Here is a 22,922-nt window from a genome sequence, read left to right on the forward strand (position 1 = left end):
CATTTCCCTGAGGTAAGGGAGAGGCATAACCAGGAAGACTTCCCTAGCCCTGGTTGTAAAAACAAAAGGAATGTCGCTAAGGCTTCACTGAAGCATCTGTGTGTTTATGTATTAACTCAAATGTGAACTATCACTGAGCATACCACCTGAATAACACCTAAAGCTTACACCTCCTGAAGTGAGGTCAGATTCTAAGGGCGATTTTGTCCTTTATCTCTGTTTCCTTTTCTAACTGACTTTAAACTAAAACATAATTAGTAACCTTGGTGCTGTAAAAGTACTGTTTCTAAAGAAAAAACTCTTATACTCAAGCAGGACTCAGTATGAATAACCCTGACTCTATTAGTGTGTCTCTGAACTGTAGTTAACAAATCTGAAGTCAAGCCCATACATAATTTGAAATACATCTAAGAAAAAAAAACTTAGTTACCACAGATGTATGGCTTATATCTGAATTCTAGCTGGAGTCAGGTGGGATACTTACCTAGTCATAATGGAGGTAGAGGCAGGCAGATTCACGAGCCACAGGACAGCCTGGTTTACACAGAGAGACCCTGTTTTAAAGCAGATGGCAACATGCCAGAGTGATGCCAACCCATTCTTGGGCTAGAGTCAAGTCACTGATAATAACTAGTTGGGCTCTCAGTGAAGGAAAAAACAAGTTATTTTGTTTACAAATGCCCAAATAAAATGAGGACACGTGTTATAGTACCAGCTCAAATCTAGTCTTTAAAAATAGATGTAACAAAGAAAACCAAGTCTAAAAACTTGTTTAACAATAAATAAAAGAATATATATCTTTAAAACTAGCTAGAAGCCAAATGAGGTCTATTGAAATGAGAATAAAAGAATTTAGAAATTAAGCTTTCGTTTTATAATTTTGAATCGAATACTAAAATTTTTATGTCAAAGAAATCTGGCCCTAATAATTTAAGCTCTGGAAAAGTAGTCACGTAATTGAAACCCTGTGTATCCACTAGACCTGACTAGATCGGCTGAGAATCGCCAGCTTGTAGTTTATTATACAACAACTAGATGGCGTGCACAGGCAAACATGGAATCTGTGAGCATGCGCACTGCCATGGCTGCTAAGTCTCTTGGGAAGTGTAGTTTTGAGTAGAGCCATGCTCTCTGGGAACTCATCTCCCCTCTGGGGAGGGCCTGGCTAGGGCCGAGGGAGGCCCCAGTCTCAGACCCTCCCAGGGGCCAAAGAGTGACAAGCACTCAGCGTGCGGCCCCGCCAAAGAGCTTCCTCCACCCGCTCCGGCCTCGCTCGAGAGGAGGAGGGAAGTGCACTCTAGTGCAGAGTCTGTAGCACGTGCGGACTCAGCCAGACTAGAAAACGATCTTGCTCTGAAGGCCTGTCTCCCAAGCTACACACGGAGGAGGACGTGTTCCTAATCTTTGTGCTTAGGGGAAAGTCCCCAGACCAAGGGCAGAGAGTGTCAAGTGCACAAACTCGTAAACCTCCCCCGCGAGTCACTGTCAGTCCGCCAAGAAGCAACCCCTGCGGGGTGAGCTGCCAGCAGTGTCTGCTGAGCTCTGCTCCCCCAGCCAAGGCCCAGCGTGGCTGCCTGCTCACTCTGTTACAGGCATGCGCAGGCCAGTGGCCCTTGGCGGGACCACCGAGCAGCGGGGCAGAGCTGCTGAGCACACAGCCCTCACCCCACCCAAGGCCAGCCCCTGTATCCGAGACCTCTGCCACATTCCGAACACCCCGTGTGACTGCATAGCAAGGGCAGCAGAGAGGGGGAGGGGAGCGCACTCTTGCACAGAGTCTCTAGCCCCTCCTCCCACTACACGTGCAGTAAACGGCCTGTGTGAGCCAGCCTCAGCGGCCATCTCGGCCACATGTGCAGAGGGGCAAAACAAAAACACAAGACGAGACAATCCGCATTCATCCGACATACACACACATTGAAACACATAAACAAGACATAATAGTTCTTCCTGAGCCTATGCACAGCTCGTTTCTGTCCCCAAGGTTTCCCCGTAGCTACGCTTGGGCTCAGATAAACCGGCGGACCCCGCCATACCTTGGCACCCTGGCCAGCCAAAACCCAGCACATAGCTGTCTATCCCTGCGAGAATTCGCCGTAACCCCTAGCCACTTACCATCTATGATAAGTGGGTATGTCCCTATCTTATAAGAGAGTTCAGTTTAAATATACTCCAAACTAGCCCAACGTTAGAAGCCATCTGTTGGCCGCCTGCGCCAACGTTAATAAAAGAAAGGGTTCTTCTGGTAATAGGAGTAAGAAATAGATAGGAAGAGATTGAAAGAGATAAGAAGAGATAGGCTAGCCATACTGTACCTTACTCACGTGGGAAAATAAAAATTAGACAACACGAGCTCTGGTCACTCAATCATCTTGAATTTAATGAATCCCCTTTGTTCCCCCAACAGGTAAAATACCTGGGGCATAAACCCTTCCCCCAAAATACGTCAGTGTAACAGTCCAATCAGTGACTTCCTTGTTACTCTGTGGGGGTGGAGCTTCTGAATGTAACTGGAACCAGGTTTCGCTCAACAGGTTGGCAGCTGCAGCCCTGGGGCCCAAGTGGTTGCTGTTTTACTGTCCGGGCTTTGGGGAGGGAGTCCACAGTCCATGGTGATTATTTTAATCTCCTTGTATCTGTTGAGGCCTATTTTGTGATTGATTGATTATATGCTCATTTCTGGAGAAGGTACCATGAGGTGCTGAGAAGGTTTATTCTTTTGTTTTAGGATGAAATGTTCTATAGATATTTGTTAAATACATTTGGTCTGTAACTTCTGTTAGTTTCAATGTGTCATTTGGTCCATAACTTCTGTTAGTTTCAATGTATTTCTGTTTAGTTTGTGTTTTCATGATCTGTCCATTGATAAGAGTGGGGTGTTGAAGTCTCCCACTATTATTGTGTGAGATGCAATGTGTACTTTAAGCTTTAGTAAAGTTTCTTATATGGATGTGGGTGCTCTTGCATTTGGAGCATAGATGTTCAGAATTGAGAGTTGTTCTTGGTAGATTTTTCCTTTGATGAATGTGAAGTATCCTTCCTTATCCTTTTTGATAACATTTGGTTGAAAGTTGATTTTATTCAATATTAGAATGGCTACTCCAGCTTGTGTCTTAGGACCATTTGCTTGGAAAATTATTTTCCAGTCCTTTACTCCAAAGTAGTGTCTGTCTTTGACACTGAGGTGTGTTTCCTGTATGCAGCAAAATGCTGGGTCCTGTTCATGTATCCAGACTGTTATTCTCTGTCTTTTTATTGAGGAATTGAGTCCATTGATATTAAGAGATATTAAGGAATAGTGATTGTTGATTTCTGCTATTTTTGATGTTATTTTTATGTTTGTGTGGCTACCTTCTTTTGGGTTTTTGAAAGATTACTTTCTTGCTTTTTCTAGAGTGTAGTTCCCCTCCTTGTGTTGGTATTTTCCATCTATTATCCTTTGTAGGGCTGGATTTGTGGAAAGATATTATGTAAATTCATTTTTGTCATGGAATATCTTGTTTTTTTCCATCTATGATAATTGAGAGTTTTGCTAGGTATAGTAGCCTGGGCTGACATGTTTGTTCTCTTAGGGTATGTATAACATCTGCCCAGGATCTTCTAGTTTTCGTAGTCTCTGGTGAGAAGTCTGGTGTAATTCTGATAGGTCTGTCTTTATATGTTACTTGACCTTTTTCCATTACTGCTTTTAATATTCTTTTTTTGTTTTGTGTTTTTTGTGTTTTGAGTATTATGTGGCAGGAGAAATTTCTTTTCTAGTCCAATCTACTTAGAGTTCTATAGGCCTCTTGTATGTTCATGGACATCACTTTCTTTAGGTTAGGGAAGTTTTCTTCTATAATTTTGTTGAAGATATTTACTGGTCCTTTAAGTTGGGAGTCATCACTCTTTTCTATACCTATTATCCTTAGGTTTCGTCTTCTCATTGTGTCCTGGAGTTCCTGGATGTTTTGGGTTAGGAGCTTTTGGCATTTTGCATTTTCTTTGACTGTTGTGTCAATGTTTTCTATAGTATCTTCTGTACCTGAAATTCTCTCTTCTATCTCTTGCATTCTGTTGGTGACTTCTATTTATTCTATTCTATTCTATTCTATTCTATTCTATTCTATTCTATTCCTCCTGTTCTCTTTCCTAGGTTTTCTATATCCAGGGTTGTCTCCCTTTGTGATTTCTTTATTGTTTTTATTTCCATTTTTAGATTCTGGATGGTTTTATTCAATTCCTTCACCTGTTTGGTTGTGTTTTCCTGTAATTCTTTAAGAGATCTTCGTGTTTCCTCTTTAACGGCTTCTATCTGTTTACCAGTGTTCTCTTGTATTTCTTTAAGGGAGTTATTTATGTCCTACTTAAAGTCCTCTATCATCATCATGAGATGTAATTTTAAATGAGAGTCTTGCTTTTCTGGTGTGTTAGGGTATTCAGGGCTCACTGTGGTGGGAGAACTGCATTCTGATGAAGCCAAGTAGCCTTGATTTCTGTTGCTTATGTTCTTGCCCTTGCCTCTCCCCATTTGGTTATCTCTGGTAGCTGGTCTTGCTGTCTCTGGCTGTGGCTTGTCCCTCCTGCAAGCCTGTGTGTCAGTACTCCTGGGAGACTAGTTCTCTCCAGGAGGAATTTGGGTATGGAAAGCTTGGCACAGGGTCAGCTCTGGGGTGCAGGTGGAAACCAGAAGGTTCCTGTTCCCAGATATTCCTTGGTTCCTGTTTTCTGATGGCTCTGGGTGGGTCCCTTTTAGGCCAGAAATTTGAGCAGAAGTGGTAGTCTTATATGTGCTCACAGTTGTGTAGACACTCCTGGGAGACCAGCTCTCTCCCAGCGGTATTTGGGTATGGAGTGCTGTGGCATAGGATCAGCTTCCTGTGCAGATGGAAACCAGAGGTATTCTGTCCCAGGCTGCTCCTTGGTTCCTTTGTCCTGAGGGCTCCAGGCAGGTCCCTCAGAGCAGAAGTGGTGGTCTTATCTGTGCTCACAGGTATGTCTGCACTCCTGGGAGACCAGCTCTCTCTCTTCTGGTATTTAGGTATGGAGTGCTGTGGCACAGCTCTCTCTCTCCTTTTCCCCCTCTCCCCTTTCCCCTCCCTCCCTCCTTTCATATTTGTGTGTACCACCTGTGTGCCTGTGCCCATGTAGGCCAGAGGAGGGCACTCTTCCCTGGAATTGTTGTGAGGTGCCTGATATGGGTGCTAGATGCTGAACTGGGTCCTCTTCAAGAGCAGTAAGAGCTCTTACCCCCAAAGCTATCCCTCACTCCTTTTTTTTCCTTGACCCTTCATTGCCTGGCCCTCCCCTGGAGAACATCAGAAAGTTCCACATTCTCTATGAAATGTTCTTTCAAGGTTGGAGCATAGTTTCTGGAGTTTGCTTTTCTGGATTTGAATCTAGCTCCATCCTTTGCTAGCCATTTACCTCTTTCCTTGTCCATAAAATGAGAGGATGAACGGTAGCCTGGCTGTTGGAGTTAGAGAGTTAAGCGATTCCAAGTGTATTGTAGGGCCAGAGCAGATACAGGCTCTGTTCTCCTTAAGATCACATGTGCTGTTTATTTTTATCCAATTAGTTTTCTTTCTGGTACTGGAGCATCCTGTAAGCTCACGGTGGAATGGTTGGACAGTGGCTTGGGACTCTGCTTGTGGAGGGAAGCCAGTGTTAGTGAGCATGCAGGAGACACCCTGCCTCAGCATAGTCTTCATTCTGAGCCCAGATATGCCTTGGGTGTATATGTGTGTAAGCATGAAAGCCAAAGCCACATATGCCCTGGCACCATTAATGCTGATTAAAAACAATGCAGATGCTTGTTACACGTTCATGCCCACACACACAGAGCTGAGATGGAATTACACATGATAAAAGAAGGCAGATCAATGGTTCAAAGAGGCACTAGGTTCTGTTTCAGCTTCATCTTTTGTACCTGTCTGTACTCTACACTTTAGCGACATGTACGGGTGTATCTGTCACGAGCACAGATTATCTACTTTTCTTCTTTTGTTTATTGTTTTTCTCTTTTGAGATAGTCTTGCTGTCAAGGGTGACCTCAAACTCTCAGTAATCCTCCTGCCTCAGCTTCCTGAATGCTGGGAATATACATATGCATCACTATGTCCAACTTCTAGCCTGTTTATTTTGAGGACAGAAAGCAATGAGGGAAACAATTTGGTTCTTTTAAACATGATACATTTTTCAATTCCAGAACAACTCCTATATTTTACTAAAAACAGTATTTAGAATGTGAAAACATTTTGACATATTTATTTTATCTCATGCCAATTACAAAAAAAAAACAAACCCAATGAGTTAAAATGAGGGGGGTTGGTGTACACATTTTATCTCAAGCCTCTAGAAGGAATCATCAAAAGAAATAGATGTCCGACACTATGGTAAGAACACCATCCTCCTGATGGCGGGTGGGTTGTGGCTGAAAAGTTGAATGGAATTTTTAGGCAATTCCGAAACACTACTACAGCAAGCTCTTCCCCCTGCTTGCTCAAGCATCTGCTCGAATCACTGTCTGGCCACTTTAATCAGAGATGCTGATGACAAAAACCTTTGCAGGGGAGTGTGGCAAGGGTGGTGTGTGTGTGTGTGTGTGTGTGTGTGTGTGTGAATGAGCATGCATGTGAAGATCAGGGGACAGCCTCAGGTGTCATTCCTCAGTGATGGACATGTTGTTGTTGTTGTTGTTGTTGTTGTTATTTTAGAGTCTTACTCTGACCTGAAACTCACCAAATAGGCTAGGTTGGCTGGCCAAAAAGCTCCAGGCTTCTGCCTATGTTTGCCTCCCCTGCATTAGGATTGCAAGGGTTTGCCACACTCAGTGTTTGTGTGTGTGTGTGTGTGTGTGTGTGTGTGTGTGTATAACTCCCTGGTCACCGAAGGTTTTTATGGTAGGACAAATACAGATCACTTACATATAGTTAGCAAACACTTGTCAGATTTCTAGGTAAACCAAAAAGTCACCACCCAGACTCTGAACAGCTGAAGGCTAGCTACAGCCGTGACTGTGCATTCAGAGGTAGGAGCTATGAGTTGTCCTGTGTTGATGTCCTACAGGCACAGACATCAATGGGGCCCTTCAGACTGCCATCAAACTGCTCAACAACTACGTGGCCCAGAATGACATCGAAGATCGAAGCGTGTCCCTCATCATCTTCCTCACCGATGGGAAACCCACCTTTGGGGAGACCAACACCCTCAAGATTCTCAGCAATACCAAGGAAGCCACCGGAGGTCAGATCTGCATCTTCACCATTGGCATCGGCAATGATGTGGACTTCAAACTGTTAGAGAAACTTTCCCTGGAGAACTGCGGTCTCACAAGGCGCGTTCAGGAGGAGGAGAAGGCAGGAGCGCAGCTCATCGGGTATGTTGTCGGTCTTCTCATAACCAGGGGTTGAGGGTAGATGTAATAAGAACCCAGAGCTAAGGGTACCTTTTCCTTTTCTCTCATCTGCTGGAAATGAAGACAGGTCATTACATTAAGGAATGCTACAATGGGGTATATTCTTAGATTAAAAATTGTTTTAAATTATTTCTTTTGTAGCACTGGAACTGATGTATAAGAAACAAATATTCACTCACCAGTGAGCTAGCCCCTCTGTTATTTTAGTTTGAGATGTGGATCTTGCTAAATTCCCCAAATGGCCTTGAATTTGTTATACTGCTGCCTCTGACTCCACAGTATTTGGTGATTCTTGTGTGTACCACCATGCTTGGCTCATGACATTTTCTTTTAAAGTAGTCAGATTTGAGTTTAATATGTGACTTTAGGTAGACCTTGAAGGCTGTCTGTGCCTCAGTTTTCTCTTCTGCAAAATGGGGATCATAACGGATGACAGTTTAATGGGCAGACTTGTAGAGATTCGACACAACGAGTATTGCATATTAGTGGTCAAGTAGGGTTACAGTCAACATCTTGATATTTTGAATAACTGGCAAAATGATCATATTGCAATTTGAAGTGAAATGACCAATTAAAACTGATGAAAACTGGGGCCTGGCAAGATGGCTCAGCAGGTAAGAGCACTGACTACTCTTCCAAAGGTCCTGAGTTTGGATCCTAGCAACCACATGGTGGCTCACAACCATCTGTAATGAGATCTGACGCCCTCTTCTGGTGCGTTTGAAGACAGCTACAGTGTATTTCGCCAGAGCGAGCAGGGCTGGAGTGAGCGGGCCGGAGTGAGCAGAGGTCCTGAGTTTAATTCCCAGCAGCCACATGATGGCTCATGGTCATCTGTACAGCTACAGTATACTCATACACATAAAATAAAAATAAATAAATTGGCCAGGCAGTGGTGGCACATGCCTTTAATCCCAGCACTTGGTAGGTAGAGGCAGGTGGATTTCTGAGTTCAAGGCCAGCCTGGTCTACAGAGTGAGTTCCAGGACAGCCAGGGCTACACAGAGAAATCCTGTGTTGAAAAATAAATAAATAAATAAATAAATAAATCTTTAAAAAAAACTGATGAAAACCTAAAACATTTTTTGAAGTGGTGGAAGAATCTAGAACTCGTGTCTTCTAAAGCAGAATCAGGTTGTGTCAGATACTATGCTGCAGATCATGGTGTATGATTTTGCTGTTTGTTGAAGTACTGTCCCCAGGCTCAGCACAATGTACCTCAGTCTGCATTGTGCAAATATGGGATCCATTTCAAAGGAATAGTCTGCTTGATCTAGATTTCAGTTGCCACAATCAAAGGTATTTATGAATGATAAGCCCATCTCTAAGATACACAAACAAAACAGGTGGGTGCTACGGGAATGGCTGACATTTTTCTCCGAGGATTGTGAGTACATAGCTCTGCTTCCTACCTTATAGAAAATTATCCAAGAGCAGATTCAAAGAGAGAAAACCTACTGTACCATGTAACAGAACCAGAGTTTAATCAGGAGGTGGCAAGGAAAAGCAATTGCATTGAAATCCATTATCTAAACCGCCATCGTACTAGAAATGCCCTCCATACCTTGCATTTCTAGAGAACTTAAAACAAGCCACGTATTTTCTATATTCATCATCTCCTATGATCTTCACAAATATCTAGAAGATGGCAGATGAGCATGGAAGCTGAGGTGCCCCACAGACATATCTAGCTGTAATGGCTTACTAAGTGGTTTATTTAAATCTCCTTAATGGTTGATAAAGGTTAGTCTCTGCTCCTGTATAGTCATTTAGGGACCATGTGGGGCTCTGTGTCCCACTTCCTTAGGCATTATTCTTATCTGCAGTGTTGAAATTGAGTCACTGTCATTTCTGATTTCTAGACCCAACAGGAAGAAAAGAAACAGAAGTGAACATAGGCTGTCTTACTCCAAGCACATGTCTTGGAAGACATACATATGGTTCCTAGTTATACTGCACAGCTGAAATGCCATGATCTCATGGCATAGCCATTCATAACAGAAGCTGGGAATTTTCTTTTGTAGGCAGATGGGCAAATGCCCAGTTAGAAAACTATCATTTAAAAGGAGCGAATAGACACAGGGAGACAGCTAATGACTCTGAAAGAGATACTGTTAACATCTCAGGGCCATGGATGATATTTGAAGAAATGGAGCCACATGTCCTAAAGCAAGGAAGTGGAGACAGACCCCCATGGTCCTCACTTTCTAGATCCTTGGAATGGAAATGTTAATACCATCACTGCTTGTTAATACTATCATGGCAAGAAGCAGCCATGTGACGGGCCCACAGGAAATGCTAATGGAAGCAAAGGCTACATCACACAAAAGCTCTATCTAAAGTCCAGATGGGCTTTCCCAAGTTTAATGTGCTGCTCCAAGTACCTTCATAACGGATAGTTGATTTTAAAAAGCAATTGTAAGTAGAACTTTGAGAAACTTAGGTAGGTCTACAGGAAATTTATCAGGTGTTTTGAGGAATTTTGGAATTGTATCACATGAAGACTATTTCAAGACAGTAAGGGTTGCTTAGGCAGTGAAAGATTTTGATCGATTCTAAGGAGGATGCCTTCTTCCTTCCTCTGCAGACCCGAAAGCTCTGTGAAATAGTGAGTGTCCACTTGTTAGAGGGACTTAAGTTACTACTGTGCCATCTGCTGTTAAAATACCTGAAAATGCAGTGTGGGATGCGGTCGCATGCACAGTCAGACCCATACCCTCTGAGAGTCTGAATTCCTTCAGGACTGACCACCTGTAGCCCAGCCAGGCCTCGATTCTCTCTGTCCTACCTTTGCAGGTTCTACGATGAGATCCGGACCCCGCTTCTCTCTGACATCCGCATAGATTACCCTCCCGATGTAGTAGAGCATGCCACCCAAACCGTGTTCCCCAACTACTTCAACGGCTCTGAGATCGTGATTGCAGGGAAGATCGTAGACAAGAAGTTCGATCAACTGCACGTGGAGGTCACTGCCAGCAACAGTAAGAAATTTGTCATCCTGAAAAGAGACATCCCTGTGGAGTCCCGGAAGATGGGGAATGATGTCTCAGTCATGCCTGGCTCCGCCCGTGATGGTGCGAAGGACATCAACCACCTCGAGCGTCTTTGGAGCTACCTCACTGTGAAGGAGCTGCTGAGCTCCTGGAGGCAGAGCAACAGTGAGCAAGAGAAAGAGCAGCTGAGGCAGAAGGTCCAGGACTTAGCCTTGAACTACCATTTCCTCACCCCCTTCACCTCCATGAAGCTGAAGAAACCAGGCCTCCACATAAACCAGCTGGAGGATGCCCATGGCATGTCTGCAGCCACAGGACCTGCGACAGTGGTGCAGAACCTGCGAGAGGCTGGCATGCAGCCAGGTAGCACAGCCACTGGGGAAGGGAGGGTGGCCTGCGTGTAAGAGCTAATTCCTTGTAAGGCCAAGCGAATCTCAACAGAAGTCTGGCTTATTTTTTTTTTTTTTATCATATTGTAAGTGTTATAAACAATGGCCCTACATGAAAGGCACGGTCACCAGATGCTACCTCAAACAGCTACACTTGTTCTAAACTGTAGCTCCCAAGAGCGTGGAAAACAATGGCAAGAGGCTGAGAAATGTTGCCCACTGAAGTCAGCTCATCAGGCTGAGGCAGAAAGACAGTGAGTTGTGGCCCAGCCTGGGCTATATAGTAAGATCCTGTCTCAACAAAACAGAAACAAATAGTATGTATACATTTTTAAAAAGCCAACATGGACACTCTTGAAAATCCGTGGTTTACACACCACTTACGTTGTTGAGAGTTGACAGAGTTCTTAGTGACAGGGAAAAAAAAAAAAAAACTAAATCCAAGGCCCACATCATCAGTACCACCACCTTGTGGGAAATGACCTGGTTTTTAATGGGTAACATCTCTATTGTTCTTGTCAAATTTCCATCTCCTAGAAAGGAACCTGAAGTTAACCAGGCTCTCCTAGTATCACACAACGCTGGCTAGTTTATATCTCACATTAAACTCTGACAAGCACATAGAACGGCAGAGAGAACATGAAGTTTGGATCCACAGATCCTCCCAAGGAACTATGAAGTCCAGGACAGACTTAGGGACCTCCCCGAGAGTACAGTCGCCTGCCTGTAAGTGAGGATAATAGGAAGTTCCAGGAAGAACCAGAGCAGCAGTGAGTATGAAGCCAGTGTCCTTTGGCATAGAATGAGTGTTCTATTAATACTAGATGCCTCTCCCATGGGGTGTGTAGTCCTGGAAATGTATTGAGGATTTTAGGGCTTTCAACACAAGCTGTTTCCCATCTCAGATAGACAAGCATCTGCTGGCAAAGTTAGTGTGACTTCATCCTGGCCTACTTATATAAAATGTTATTACACTGAATTTATTTATTGTGTGAGTGTGTTCCTGTGGGGAGGGGTAAAGGCGGGAAAGGGCGGTGTGTAGAATACAAGAAGTCAGAGGACAGTATGAGGGGGTTGTTTGTCCCCTCCACCATGTGGGTCTCAGGTTTTGAACTCAGGTTGTGCGGCTTGGTGGTGAGGCGAGTGACTTTACCTGCTGACTCAAGTCACTGGCCCTGAATCTTTTTTTTTTCTTTTCTCTCTCTCTCTCTCTCTCTTTTTTTTTTTTTTGAGGATCTTTTTAGTTCTTGCTTTTGGTTTTGGTTTATTATTTGATACAGAGTCGCACTCTATAGCCCGGGCTTGCCTGGCAGTTGTGATCTTTGGCGTTTTAATTCTCATGGTTCTTATAAATCTACCTGAAGGCTGCTGTGCATTTCTTGACCCCACCTGCCGCTTTTTGTGGCTCTCCACACATCTGTAAATGCATCTTTCGACTTTTCTTTTCTGTGTCCTTTTCAGGACCTGCTCTCAAGAAATCATATGACCCAAGAATTAAAATCTCTAAAACATCAGGTAAGTAAATGTATAATTTAGAGTAAGAAATTCTGTGAGTTCTCTGAAGCCAGTAAAACAAACAAAAAACAAACAAACAAACGGGAGCTCACAGAACACGCTCTCATTCCTCTGTGTTGTTCTGCAACATGAGCACGAGAGGAAAAACCACACAAGCCATTGTATAAACAATAAACACCAAGGAGATGACCCAGCCTGGCAGGAGTGCAGGGAGAGGAGAGTGGAGGCTCACTCAGCCGGTAACTGTGTTTAAATGACATTGGATTTTTATAGAGCTGAAGTGTGCTTCCAACGTCTGCTCTCGCAAAGTTAAAACACTGTTACAAAGATAAAGATGCCTAGCTGTACAGGCAGGATTTTTGTTTGGTTTGGGTTTTTTGTTTGTTTGGGTTTTGTCTTTCTTTTGTTTGTTTTTGAATCCTTGGCTTTGACGGGAAGCACAGACTGAAGATGTAGTAAAATTTCCTTTTGGCAGCATCTTCTAAGAATGTAATATACTAAGAATCCTGATGGAAGAAGGTCTGGGTGTTATTCTCCCAACGTCTGCATCTTCCCTTGTAAGTTTTTGTTCTTTCGTTTCTGCTGATGAGCCAGACGTGCACGTTTGCAAAGCCAGGTACATCCCAGTGATTAGCTGTGGGGATAGGAGCACAGAGCGTCCCACAGAGGGAAGGAGCACAGAGCGTCCCACGGAGGGAATGTGCTTGCTTACGTGCTTGTGAACTGTGGAATGTGAGCAAACCTTTCTCTTGGACACTGCCTGTAGTGATGACTGCTGGGCTCCTCCACACATTCTTGGAACAAGTGAATGACTTCCCTTGTATGAAGATTTGGGCTGGGGGGAGTTATGTTTTCAATGCAGCAGAAACTTCAGACAATGGTTAGGCAAGCAGTCACCATACACACCAGTGCCAAAGATGGGTGTTGCTTCTTTCATTAAGACAGACTCCTTGTCACGTCGTATCCCTCACCCCTCTCACCACATTTGTGTGTGTGTGGGTGCCCATGTAGGTGGCTGTCAGAGGATAACCTCAAGCTTTATTTCTTAGGGACCTGATACATTTTATATGAGATAGAATCTCCCTTGGTTTGAAACTTCACCAAGTAGGTGCGAGTTGCTGACATCAAGCTTACAGAGATCCACTTGACTCAGCGTCGCTGAGATTAAAAAGCGCAGGCTACCAAACCTTGCTTTACACATGCTTTTTAGGGATTGAACTCGGGTCCCTCTGCTTGGGAGGCAATTGCCTTTCCTGATTGAGCCATCTCTTCAGTCCTTACCTTGTATTTCTGTGTGTTGCCATTCACACGGATTTGAGGCTCTTCCCACTGAGAGCTGCTGAGTTCACTCAGGGTCTTTTCTGAGAGATAGTACTGGAGTCACAGGGAAGACACAGATTCCCCTGCAGCTTGAAAAGAATGAATTCCTCCAGACTTATGGATCCAGCACACACACACACACACACACACACACACACACACTCCCCATCTACATATTCACACAGAGCAGAGAGGCTAGTCCCAGTTGTCTGTATAAATCAGGAGGAAATGGAGTCTCCCGTGGAGTAAGGAAAGACAGTAGATGTTGACACTCCGAGCGTCTGCTGAGAAAGACGCAACACTGCTTATCTTTAGCAGAGGTAGAAACGGGAAGAAGAGGCAAAGAATAGGGCTGAGGCTTATAGTCTCATCTGTGTGATCCAAAAGGGACATTTTCACCATTGTCACTAACGACAATACTCAGCCTTCTACTGACTTTTATGGTTTACCTGTCACTGACTGATCATTAGTGCAAAGGGTTACAGGCAGCTCACACAGTAAATGCTTATGAGGCTGTGTAGTGAAGAGTGTTCAACCTTTGACCTTGTGGCATGACATTGCAATCTACAGATTTTACATTCTAGAACCTACAAGTAGGTTGCAAAAAGGAAACCAAAATTTCTATAATGAGGTCAGGGAGATGGTTTAGTAAGAACACTTGTTGCACAAGCATGAGAACCTGAGTTCGAATCCCAGCAGCAATGCCACATGCATGCCTGTAAGTCAGTGTCATGGGGACTGCTGGCTGACAGCCTAGCTCTAGATTTAGTGAATAAGGCAGAGGGATAGAGAGGGACACCTCATGCCTTCCTTTGGCACGTGCACAGGCACAAATGCTTGTGCCACATGTGAAAATACAACTCCCACACATACACATACATACGCTCATTCAAAAAAATCCATAATAATTTAAGTAAGTTTATGTTTTGTGTTGAGCTGGTTCATAGCTACATTCTTGGGATGAGGTCTGGACGCACCAGCCTATGTTGAAGAGAGAGTATTTCCCATGTCATTCTTACCATAGACAAGGAAAGTTTTTCATTCTTATTTTTAAAGATTTATTTATTCTTATTTTATGAGCTTGAGGGTTTTGCCTGTGTGTACCATCTGTGTAACACTTACATGCAGTGCCCAAAGAGACCAGAAGAGGGTGTCTGACTCCCTGCAATAGGAGTTATGGACGGTTGAGAGCCTCCATGTAGGTACTAGAAACTAAAGTAGGGTCCTCTGGGAAGGTGGTGGTGGGGGCGGGAGGAGCCAGTGCTCTTAGCCACTGAGCCATCTCTCAAGCTCTGGGTCTTTGCCCCTTGATTAGGAACAAAGAAATTGGTATGAGTGTCGCCATGGGAAGTCAAACTCTGTAGTCATTGGAAATTCATTGAAAATCTCCTTTCTCTTTTTATATCATCTTACCTCTCAAAGCTTAGTTGTCTGGATTATGACATAAACATTGTCACCTCTGAATTCAGGAGAACTGAAGTCAGTGTGCCCTCGCTGTGTGCCGACTGGGTCACCTTGGGTAGTCCTTACTCTTCTGCACCGGCTCCTTATTTAGGACGGAGGACACTGTTCTCGCAGCCTTGTGATTATAATTAAACAAATGCCCCATCTGATAGCATAAAGTCATCTTTACCCAATGAATAGTTTTTCTTTCCTTTTTCCCTTGCTCCTCGTAGTGGATGGCGATCCTCATTTTGTAGTGGATTTCCCTTTAAGCAAACTCACTGTCTGCTTTAACATTGATGGAGAGCCCGGGGACATCCTACGGCTGGTCTCTGATCACCTGGACTCTGGTAAGTTCTACCTTCCCTTGTGGTCTCTAAGCAAAGAGAATGGACATTTCATACTCTGTGCTGAAGATGAATGGCCAGTTATAGAAGGGAGACATTCTAGATGTTCAGCAGGCACCGATAATTGGTAAAGGAACTGTACAAAGTTTTCGGAAACATATTCAAGCCCTTTACTTTATAATCCTAGTATGACCTTGGATGCGTACCATAGCATCTGTAGTGTCCATCTTGTGAAATGGATGTAGTAATATTCTGCTTGTCTCACAAGCTGTTACATAATCGATTCAACTGAATCATGGGTAGAAATACTCCAGTGCTGCACAAGTGTATCACATCTTACTATCATTATGTCTTCCCACTCAGAAGCTGTAGTGGTAGGGAGGTTATAGTCCTTGGAGACCTCTATTTCAGACATTAAACATGCAGCTCACAAATATACTTGAAAAGGGCTTTGCCCTACCACCACCACCCCCACACACTACCCCTGGGTATAAAGAGGGACCGAGTGAAAGAAATTGGCATAGAAAATGCTTTTTGAGTACAGTGCAGGTAACATTGCTTGGAGACAGCCACATAGCCCAGCACTGTAAGGGCCAGCTTTAGCATGTATCTTCTAATATTGCTAGGTACTAAGCAGTGTCTTGGCAAGAAAAGTTACAGACAACTCTCACAGTGGCATTTGTTTACATTAAGTTTAGTCTCTGGTCTCCTTTACCAGATGGTTTGCTTGCAGGCTACCCTCACTTCATTTTGGTTGCTGTGCTAAAATGCCTTGACCAAAAGCAACCTGGGGGAGAAAGGGCTTGTTTTATCCCATTAATTCCAGGTCACACTCCATTACTGTGAGGAAGTAAAAGAAGTGGGAGTTTGAAAAAGCTAGTCATATCATAGTCATCATCAAGAACAGAAAGAAATTTCTCTACTCTCATACAGTTTGGGACACCCCCACTGCCTAGGGAATGGTGCTGCCCACAGTAGGCTAGGCCTTCCCACATCAGCTTAATTAAGACACAATCCTGCAGTCATGGCCGCAGGCCAACCCAAAGTGGACAATTCATCCTTGAGACTCTTTTCTCAGGTGATTCTAGGTTGTGTCAAGTTGACAAGGCTCACCAGCACACAGTCCTTTCTAACCTCAGAGTTAAATCTCAAATAAAAAAATAAATTCGCAATTTGAGAAGCATATGGAATTGAGCCAGCGGCCTACCCATATCCCTTCCTGGAGGCACTCCTTCTTAAGATTCTGAAAAGGTTTGAATGTGTAGCATCCTTCACAGTTCATGTTTTAAGTGCTTTGTCTTCAGATGATGACACAGGGAAACTATAGAACTCTTAGGATACAAGGGCTTACTTGAAGGAAGTGAGTCACTATGGTTGGCTCCTTGGGGAGGGGTACATATATTTTACCTGGCTCCATGCAGCAATGCTATCTGCTTCCCTGTCCCCCCCATTAAGGCTCTCTGTCACACATTCCCACTACCACAGAGAGAGCTGCCTCCACCCTGTCTTCTTTACCTAATAAACTGAAATAACTCTGAAGTCATGAACCAAAATAAACCTTTCCTCTCTTATTTCTGTCAGGCATTTGTCATGGCAAGAACAACTGGCACTGTAAGGCTCTGCTGTGGTTTCTCTATTGACGAGTCCAAAGCATGAAATCAGCTTGCAGGTGTTAGAGCTTTGAGACCCAAAAGCAGGGTGTCTTTTCAGGCTGGGATTTCTCCTCTCTTCACACCTTTGTTGCATCAAAGAGACTTTTCTCTTAGGACATCTCAGAAATTTCCAAGATTTATTGAAGGTTTTCTGAAAGCAAAGAAAACAAGAATTGTAGCAGCCTTTTATTAGTGAAAGTTACCTCTCTTCCTGGAAGCAAAACATACAGCATATGTCGCCAAATCCATCCCCAAATATTTCACATACAATGGCATCTGCTTATTGTCCAACGGCACACCAGTGAACTCTGGGATCTAGCCCCCAGGTCTGGAAAGTTGCAATTGTGCTTATAATGAAGTAAACAGAGAAGGAGTTGCATGCAATGGCACTCAATAAGTCTTTTTCTGTGATACGTCCGCAAATTCCCTTAGGTTTCAAACTTCTAGCTTTATAAGACAAGGAACTTCAGATTAATATCTTAACTGATTTATCCAAGAGTAAACACATATTAGGTAGAAGTAATTGGCCTTCTGAATTAAAAGTCATTTGAAATTTGGATCCTGCTCAGTGATATCAAAGGATCCCTTAATTATGATTATTGCCAGCTTGTAGACACAATGACACAATGCCTATTGTGTAGACACAGTGCCACACAACAGACACTTGAGTGACACAGGAATGAAGGTACATGAAGGTATTAACCACTTTCTATGGCAGCTTGACCCAAACCTATTCCTTACTCCTATGTCTGATCATGGAGGGAAGCTTATTCATGGCTTCATGCATTCACTTGCTCAGTCAGCAACCACTAAGTGGCCCATAGGTAGAGTCCAAACAACAGGCTTGGTGGTAGATACAAAGATAAGAAAGGTGGAAGGAAATTCATTAGACACTATCTATGGTTTTCTGTAAAAGTTATAAAATGTGTGACATCAAAAACTTAAGGGAGAAAGAAAATTTTAGTTTGGCCTCCAGTTTCAGACTTCATGATCCTTGGCTCCATCAATTCTGGGCCCATGGCGAGGCAAAGAATCACGAGTATGGGGCAGATAGATGATTGACAGATAGGGATCACCTCATGGATGATTGACAGATAGGGATCGCCTCATGGATGATTGACAGATAGGGATCGCCTCATGGATGATTGACAGATAGGGATCGCCTCATGGATGATTGACAGACAGGGATCACCTCATGGATGATTGGTGATAGGTTATTTCTTTGATACAGGTGAAACAAGCCAATTTAAACCAGACTAGACTATATTAAAGGCGGGTTTCTTGGGAAGCTGCTCTCCAGTGGGCAAGTTCACTGCCCCCAGGAACCAAAGCCAGGGAAGTCACCATGGGAAAGGAGAGGGGAGGGAGGGAGAGAGAGAGAAAGGGTGCACAGAGAGAAGAACAAAGAGAGAAAGAAACCAAAATGTCTGGATTAGATAGGGAGGAGCCTCTGGGGGAAGGGTAGCCCAGCCCCTGGGCTAGGAAGTTCAGGGCTGGGGACAGCATATACCAAGTAGGGACTGAGGGATGCTGGGAGAACCTGGAGGCCAGGTCTGCTTTGGTATGTAAAATGTGCACCTCAGTGCCTTGTCCCCAGGTCTGAAAGCAAAGATCAGTATCAGAGATGGACTATGGCTGCCACAAGAGATCCCAAGTGTCCATCTTCCATGTGACCTGCTCCATCCAGCTGGCCCCTACCTCCTCATTTCCAAAACCTCTTATAACAGAACCACCACCTGAGAGATTAGCCTTTTAGTCACGTGCCTTTTGGAGAGATAGTTCATGTCCAAACCATAACAGATGCCTTCAGAAAATAGACATGGCTTTTCTAACCACTGTTTTCTTGGACTCTGAGGTGTGACCGTGAATGGAGAGCTTACTGGGGCCCCTGCACCTCCGAATGGTCACAAGAAACAGCGAACATACTTCCGCACCATCACCATCCTCATCAACCGGCCAGAGAGATCTTACCTTGAGATCACACCGAACAGGGTCATCCTGGACGGTGGGGACAGGCTGGTCCTCCCCTGCAACCAGAGCGTGGTGGTAGGGAGCCGAGGACTGGAGGTGTCAGTGTCTGCCAACGCCAATGTCACCGTCACCATTCAGAGCAACATTGCCTTTGTCATCCTCATTCACCTCTACAAAAAGCCAGCACCCTTCCAGAGAAACCACCTGGGCTTCTACATCGCCAACAGCGAAGGCCTTTCCAACAATTGCCATGGGCTGTTAGGTAGGTAGCTGCATGCTTGGCCTGGGATCAAAGGGTAGAACTGGCTTTCCTAAAGAGAAAGTTCACAGGGCCACTATCACGAGCTTGACAGGAATTTACAGTGAGGGTGTGGCCGTTCTATGTTAAGTTATCGGTCAGCATCCCCTAGGGCCATAGTTTCAGGATCTTTCACAACTGCTAGAATCTAAGGATTCTAAGGAATCCAAGGAATCTAAGGATGCTCAAAGATTGTAATAAAATGTGCAAAATTTACATAAAACCTACTCCCAGTCTCCCCTGTTTTAAATTACTTCTGGATAACTACTTACCAGGCCCAAAGCAATGTCAGTGCTATGTTATTGATTGTTGTACTGCATTGTTTACGGACAAAAGAAGGAAGTCTACATGTTCAGTCTCAGTGCATGTTTCCCCCGTGCATTTTCAATCCACAGTTGACAAGGATGCTGGATCTTCACATGCAGACAGCCCAACTTCATATGTGAGTGGTATTTTGTGGGTCACTGGACCTAAACTGGACCCTCCCTGGGGACATTCATTCATACATTGCCCAGTCTATGAGTCCATGAACCGGACTACATGAGGAAAGAGATGAGACTCTCCTCTCACCGAGTGGTCTGCCTCTCCTGGAAAGGCCCAGTTGCTAGTGCTGAGACAGCAAACGGAGTTCCTTAGCATAATGTCCTGCTAAGTTGGGAAGGCAACATAGTAGCAGATAAGTAGGGCCTAGGGTTACCTGGCCTCTGCTCTCCTTGGTAAGAGATCCTTCCTCATCCTACACACTCGTTGTAAGTAGGGATAAGGCAGCGGAAGCCGTCAGCTCGGCTCAGCCTCGGGGATCATCAGTAATTAGATTACCTTTCTGTATGTGTGTATGTGTTCATGTATGTGTGGGGTACATGTGCATGTAGGGGTCAGAGAACAAGCCTGAGTACTGTCCTTAAAGGCTTTCACTCGTTTTTGAGGCATCTCCCCAGCCTTGAAAATTGTATTCTTGTTTCAGGAGTAAATCTTATGCACTAGTTCTCACTAGACTTCTGAGAAGTCAAAGAGAGGAGGGGCAGTCATCCAAAGGGCTGGTTTCTTGCCATTCTTCAAGAAGAAACAGATCTAGGGCAGCCCAGCCCCGAGCATGAGAGGTGGATGCCTTTCGTAGGGAGTCATCTGAATTGTAAGAAGCAGGCAGACGGTGCTGGCTGGCCGTCTCCAACGTGCAATCTCATGTGGGCCCTTCGCCCAAAAATAAAGATTGAGTCACTTTCGGAGCTCCGTTTAGAAGGCAGGATTTCCTGGCACTTAAGCTTGCTGTGTTTCCTTGTGTCTGGATGCCAAGCATAAGCTCCATCCCACAGATCTAGATCCATGTCCCCTTGGCCTAAGCAATGCCCTTGCTTGACCTGGGTAATCAGAGGCGGAGTGTCAGGGGTGAGCCGAGCTGACGGCTTCCACTGCCCTAGCCCTACACAACAGGAGTGTGTAGGATGAGGAAGGATCTCCTACCAAGGGGAGCAGAGGCGAGGTAACCCTAGGCCCTACTTACCTGCTACTGTGTTGCCTTCCCAACTTAGCAGGACATTACGCTAAGGAACTCCATCTGTTGTCTCAGCATTAGCAACTGGGCAATTTCCGGAGAGGCAGACAATAAGAAGATTCTCCTCTCTCGCCTCCTCACTTAGTCCGGTGATTGGACTCCCACAGACTGGGCAATGAATGAATTTATGCCTCCAGGGAGGGGCCAGCCTAGGACCAGTGGTCCACGACAAAACCCTCCTGCCCCTGACACCACCAACATTATGTTGAAGCTGCTGTCTGCATTCAACTTATATCAGTTTTCTCCCCTCTCAGGCCAGTTCCTGAACCAGGATGCCAAACTCGTAGGAGTTCCTGAGGAATACGGCAAGAATCTTAGTAATCAGCCTTTTCCTCAGGCAGAAGGGATGCCTGAGGCTATCCTGAAGGTGAAAGGGCGCAGAGTTCCAGTGGTCTGGAAACAAAGGAAGATTTACAATGGGCAAGCACAGGTAGACTGCTGGTTTGACAAAAACAATGCCGCAAAGCTGATTGACGGCGTCTATAAGGACTACCTGGCATCTCATCCTTTTGACACAGAGAGTGCGCTGGGCCTGGGCATGTCCGGGAAAGCTGAAACGGACAGCCCTCATGAGGAGAGTGTCTAAAAGGGAAGTGACATTGGGTCTACTCTGGGTGCAACTCTTCTTGTTACAGGTGGCTACCTTGGCTCTTGCTATGCGCAGTACTGTGTAGCCCGCCCCCTGGCGGAGTGGAGGTCCAATGTCTCCAAGAGCAATGAGTCAGAGCAGGAAGCTGAAATGCAAATACTATATTCTACTTCCCCCGTCCTGCCTTCCTCATCTATACTAGATAAAAAAAAAAAAAGCTAGCACCAAGAGGAGTAATTAAGTAAAATCGCCCAGTACCTGGCTTATCCATCTTATTCTACCTTGACGTACCGCTTTCTGAGGAAGCAGGGTTGCCATGGCATTTGTTTTCTCTGTAAGGGTGGCCGAGTTTGGCCACTCTGCTTTTTTGCCCTATGTTTATGCTTAGGAAGGTCTTTCAGTTGCCTTCTCCAGACGGTGCTCCCAATCTCTCCTTCCGACGTCATTTACATTGAGGCCAGGCCACCAGTTAAGCACACAAATAATTTGTACATTGGATCTCTAAACAGCTAGATCTTTTCTTAGCAGAAGATATTTTGTTTCCTGCTGTGGAATCTTGCCCAGTCAATATCCCAGATACTTATCTTGTCCTGATTGGCTTTGCAGATCACTTGGCCTTGCTGGTGGGTGTTTTCCAATTTATTCCAATAAACCAAGTGATTTTAATAAATAGGAAAACTCCCCACGGGTGTCTTTTACTGGCTTGCCTTGGTGCCGAAGAGCCAGCTAGTTGAAAAATAAACCTTCTACTCAGTGCAGTTTAGCTTTTGCTGTATTTCCAATGCTTTTCGGTTTTGCCTTTGGATGCCCAGGAAATAATAAATCAGACGAGAGCAGTGCATGACAGACAGATGCAGCCTAGAGTGAGCAGCTCAGCCTACGGGTGGGAAGAATCAACTTCTACATTCTCAGAGGGAAGTGGACACATGCCTGCACACATGACTGCTGCACCATGGACTAGCAGCAGTTATCTGCAGAAGACAGGACCCATCAATATTCCATCCAGGATGGGGGAGGGATCATGAGGCCCTGCTCCTGCCTAAAACGCTATGGCAGTTAACAGTTGCTGGAGAAGGGGCTGATCATATCCCTCAGTGGCAAAGCCACTTGCTAAGTTGCCCTTGCTCGAGGAAATGACCCTCAGCTTATAGCAAGCAACCGTATTTGAATGCAGTGAATCACATATTCATAAAGAGATACGGAGATAGGGCATGTGGGGATGGGGACTTTTTGAGACAAAGGAAACCATAACAGAAGATTGTGAGAAGTGGGGCTGGGGGGAGGCTGCGATCCAATACATTAGAGATATGCATGAGTTTGTGAATGAATAAACCAAGGGAAAGAAATTCTGAGGAAAGATTCCCACATCTCCAGTGAGCATGAGCTAGGAGACCGGCGTGAGCTTTAGTTCTGGTACTTAGAGGTGAATCTTCTAGGGAGAGGGTTGCATTCGGCGG

The 22,922-nt window shown here is 44.7% G+C and overlaps 1 protein-coding gene and 1 long non-coding RNA gene across 4 annotated transcripts in view; one reads left to right on the top strand and one right to left on the bottom strand.

Annotated features, from left to right (window-relative positions):
* Positions 1–22,219, top strand: part of Itih5 (inter-alpha-trypsin inhibitor heavy chain 5) — a 104,298-nt gene extending 82,079 nt beyond the window's left edge. For both annotated transcript variants that reach the window (XM_031358994.1, XM_031358995.1), the window contains 6 exons: positions 7,048–7,357; positions 10,193–10,752; positions 12,240–12,293; positions 15,290–15,406; positions 18,911–19,288; positions 21,131–22,219. In XM_031358994.1, coding sequence (XP_031214854.1) covers positions 7,048–7,357; positions 10,193–10,752; positions 12,240–12,293; positions 15,290–15,406; positions 18,911–19,288; positions 21,131–21,462 — 1,751 coding nt within the window. In that variant the 3' untranslated portion in view covers positions 21,463–22,219. The remainder of the gene's footprint in view (positions 1–7,047; positions 7,358–10,192; positions 10,753–12,239; positions 12,294–15,289; positions 15,407–18,910; positions 19,289–21,130) is intronic.
* LOC116082158 lies at positions 6,570–10,289 on the bottom strand. 2 transcript variants are annotated; one of them, XR_004115193.1, is made up of 3 exons: positions 10,185–10,289; positions 7,576–7,802; positions 6,570–7,444 (listed from the first exon to the last, which is right to left on the bottom strand). It is a non-coding gene; the product is annotated as an uncharacterized LOC116082158 (long non-coding RNA). The 2 variants fall into 2 exon arrangements; XR_004115194.1 differs by having other exon boundaries at positions 6,570–7,447.
* Positions 22,220–22,922: the final 703 nt, after the last annotated feature.

The sequence above is a fragment of the Mastomys coucha genome, unplaced genomic scaffold, assembly GCF_008632895.1.
Source record: "Mastomys coucha isolate ucsf_1 unplaced genomic scaffold, UCSF_Mcou_1 pScaffold7, whole genome shotgun sequence".
NCBI lineage: Eukaryota > Metazoa > Chordata > Mammalia > Rodentia > Muridae > Mastomys > Mastomys coucha.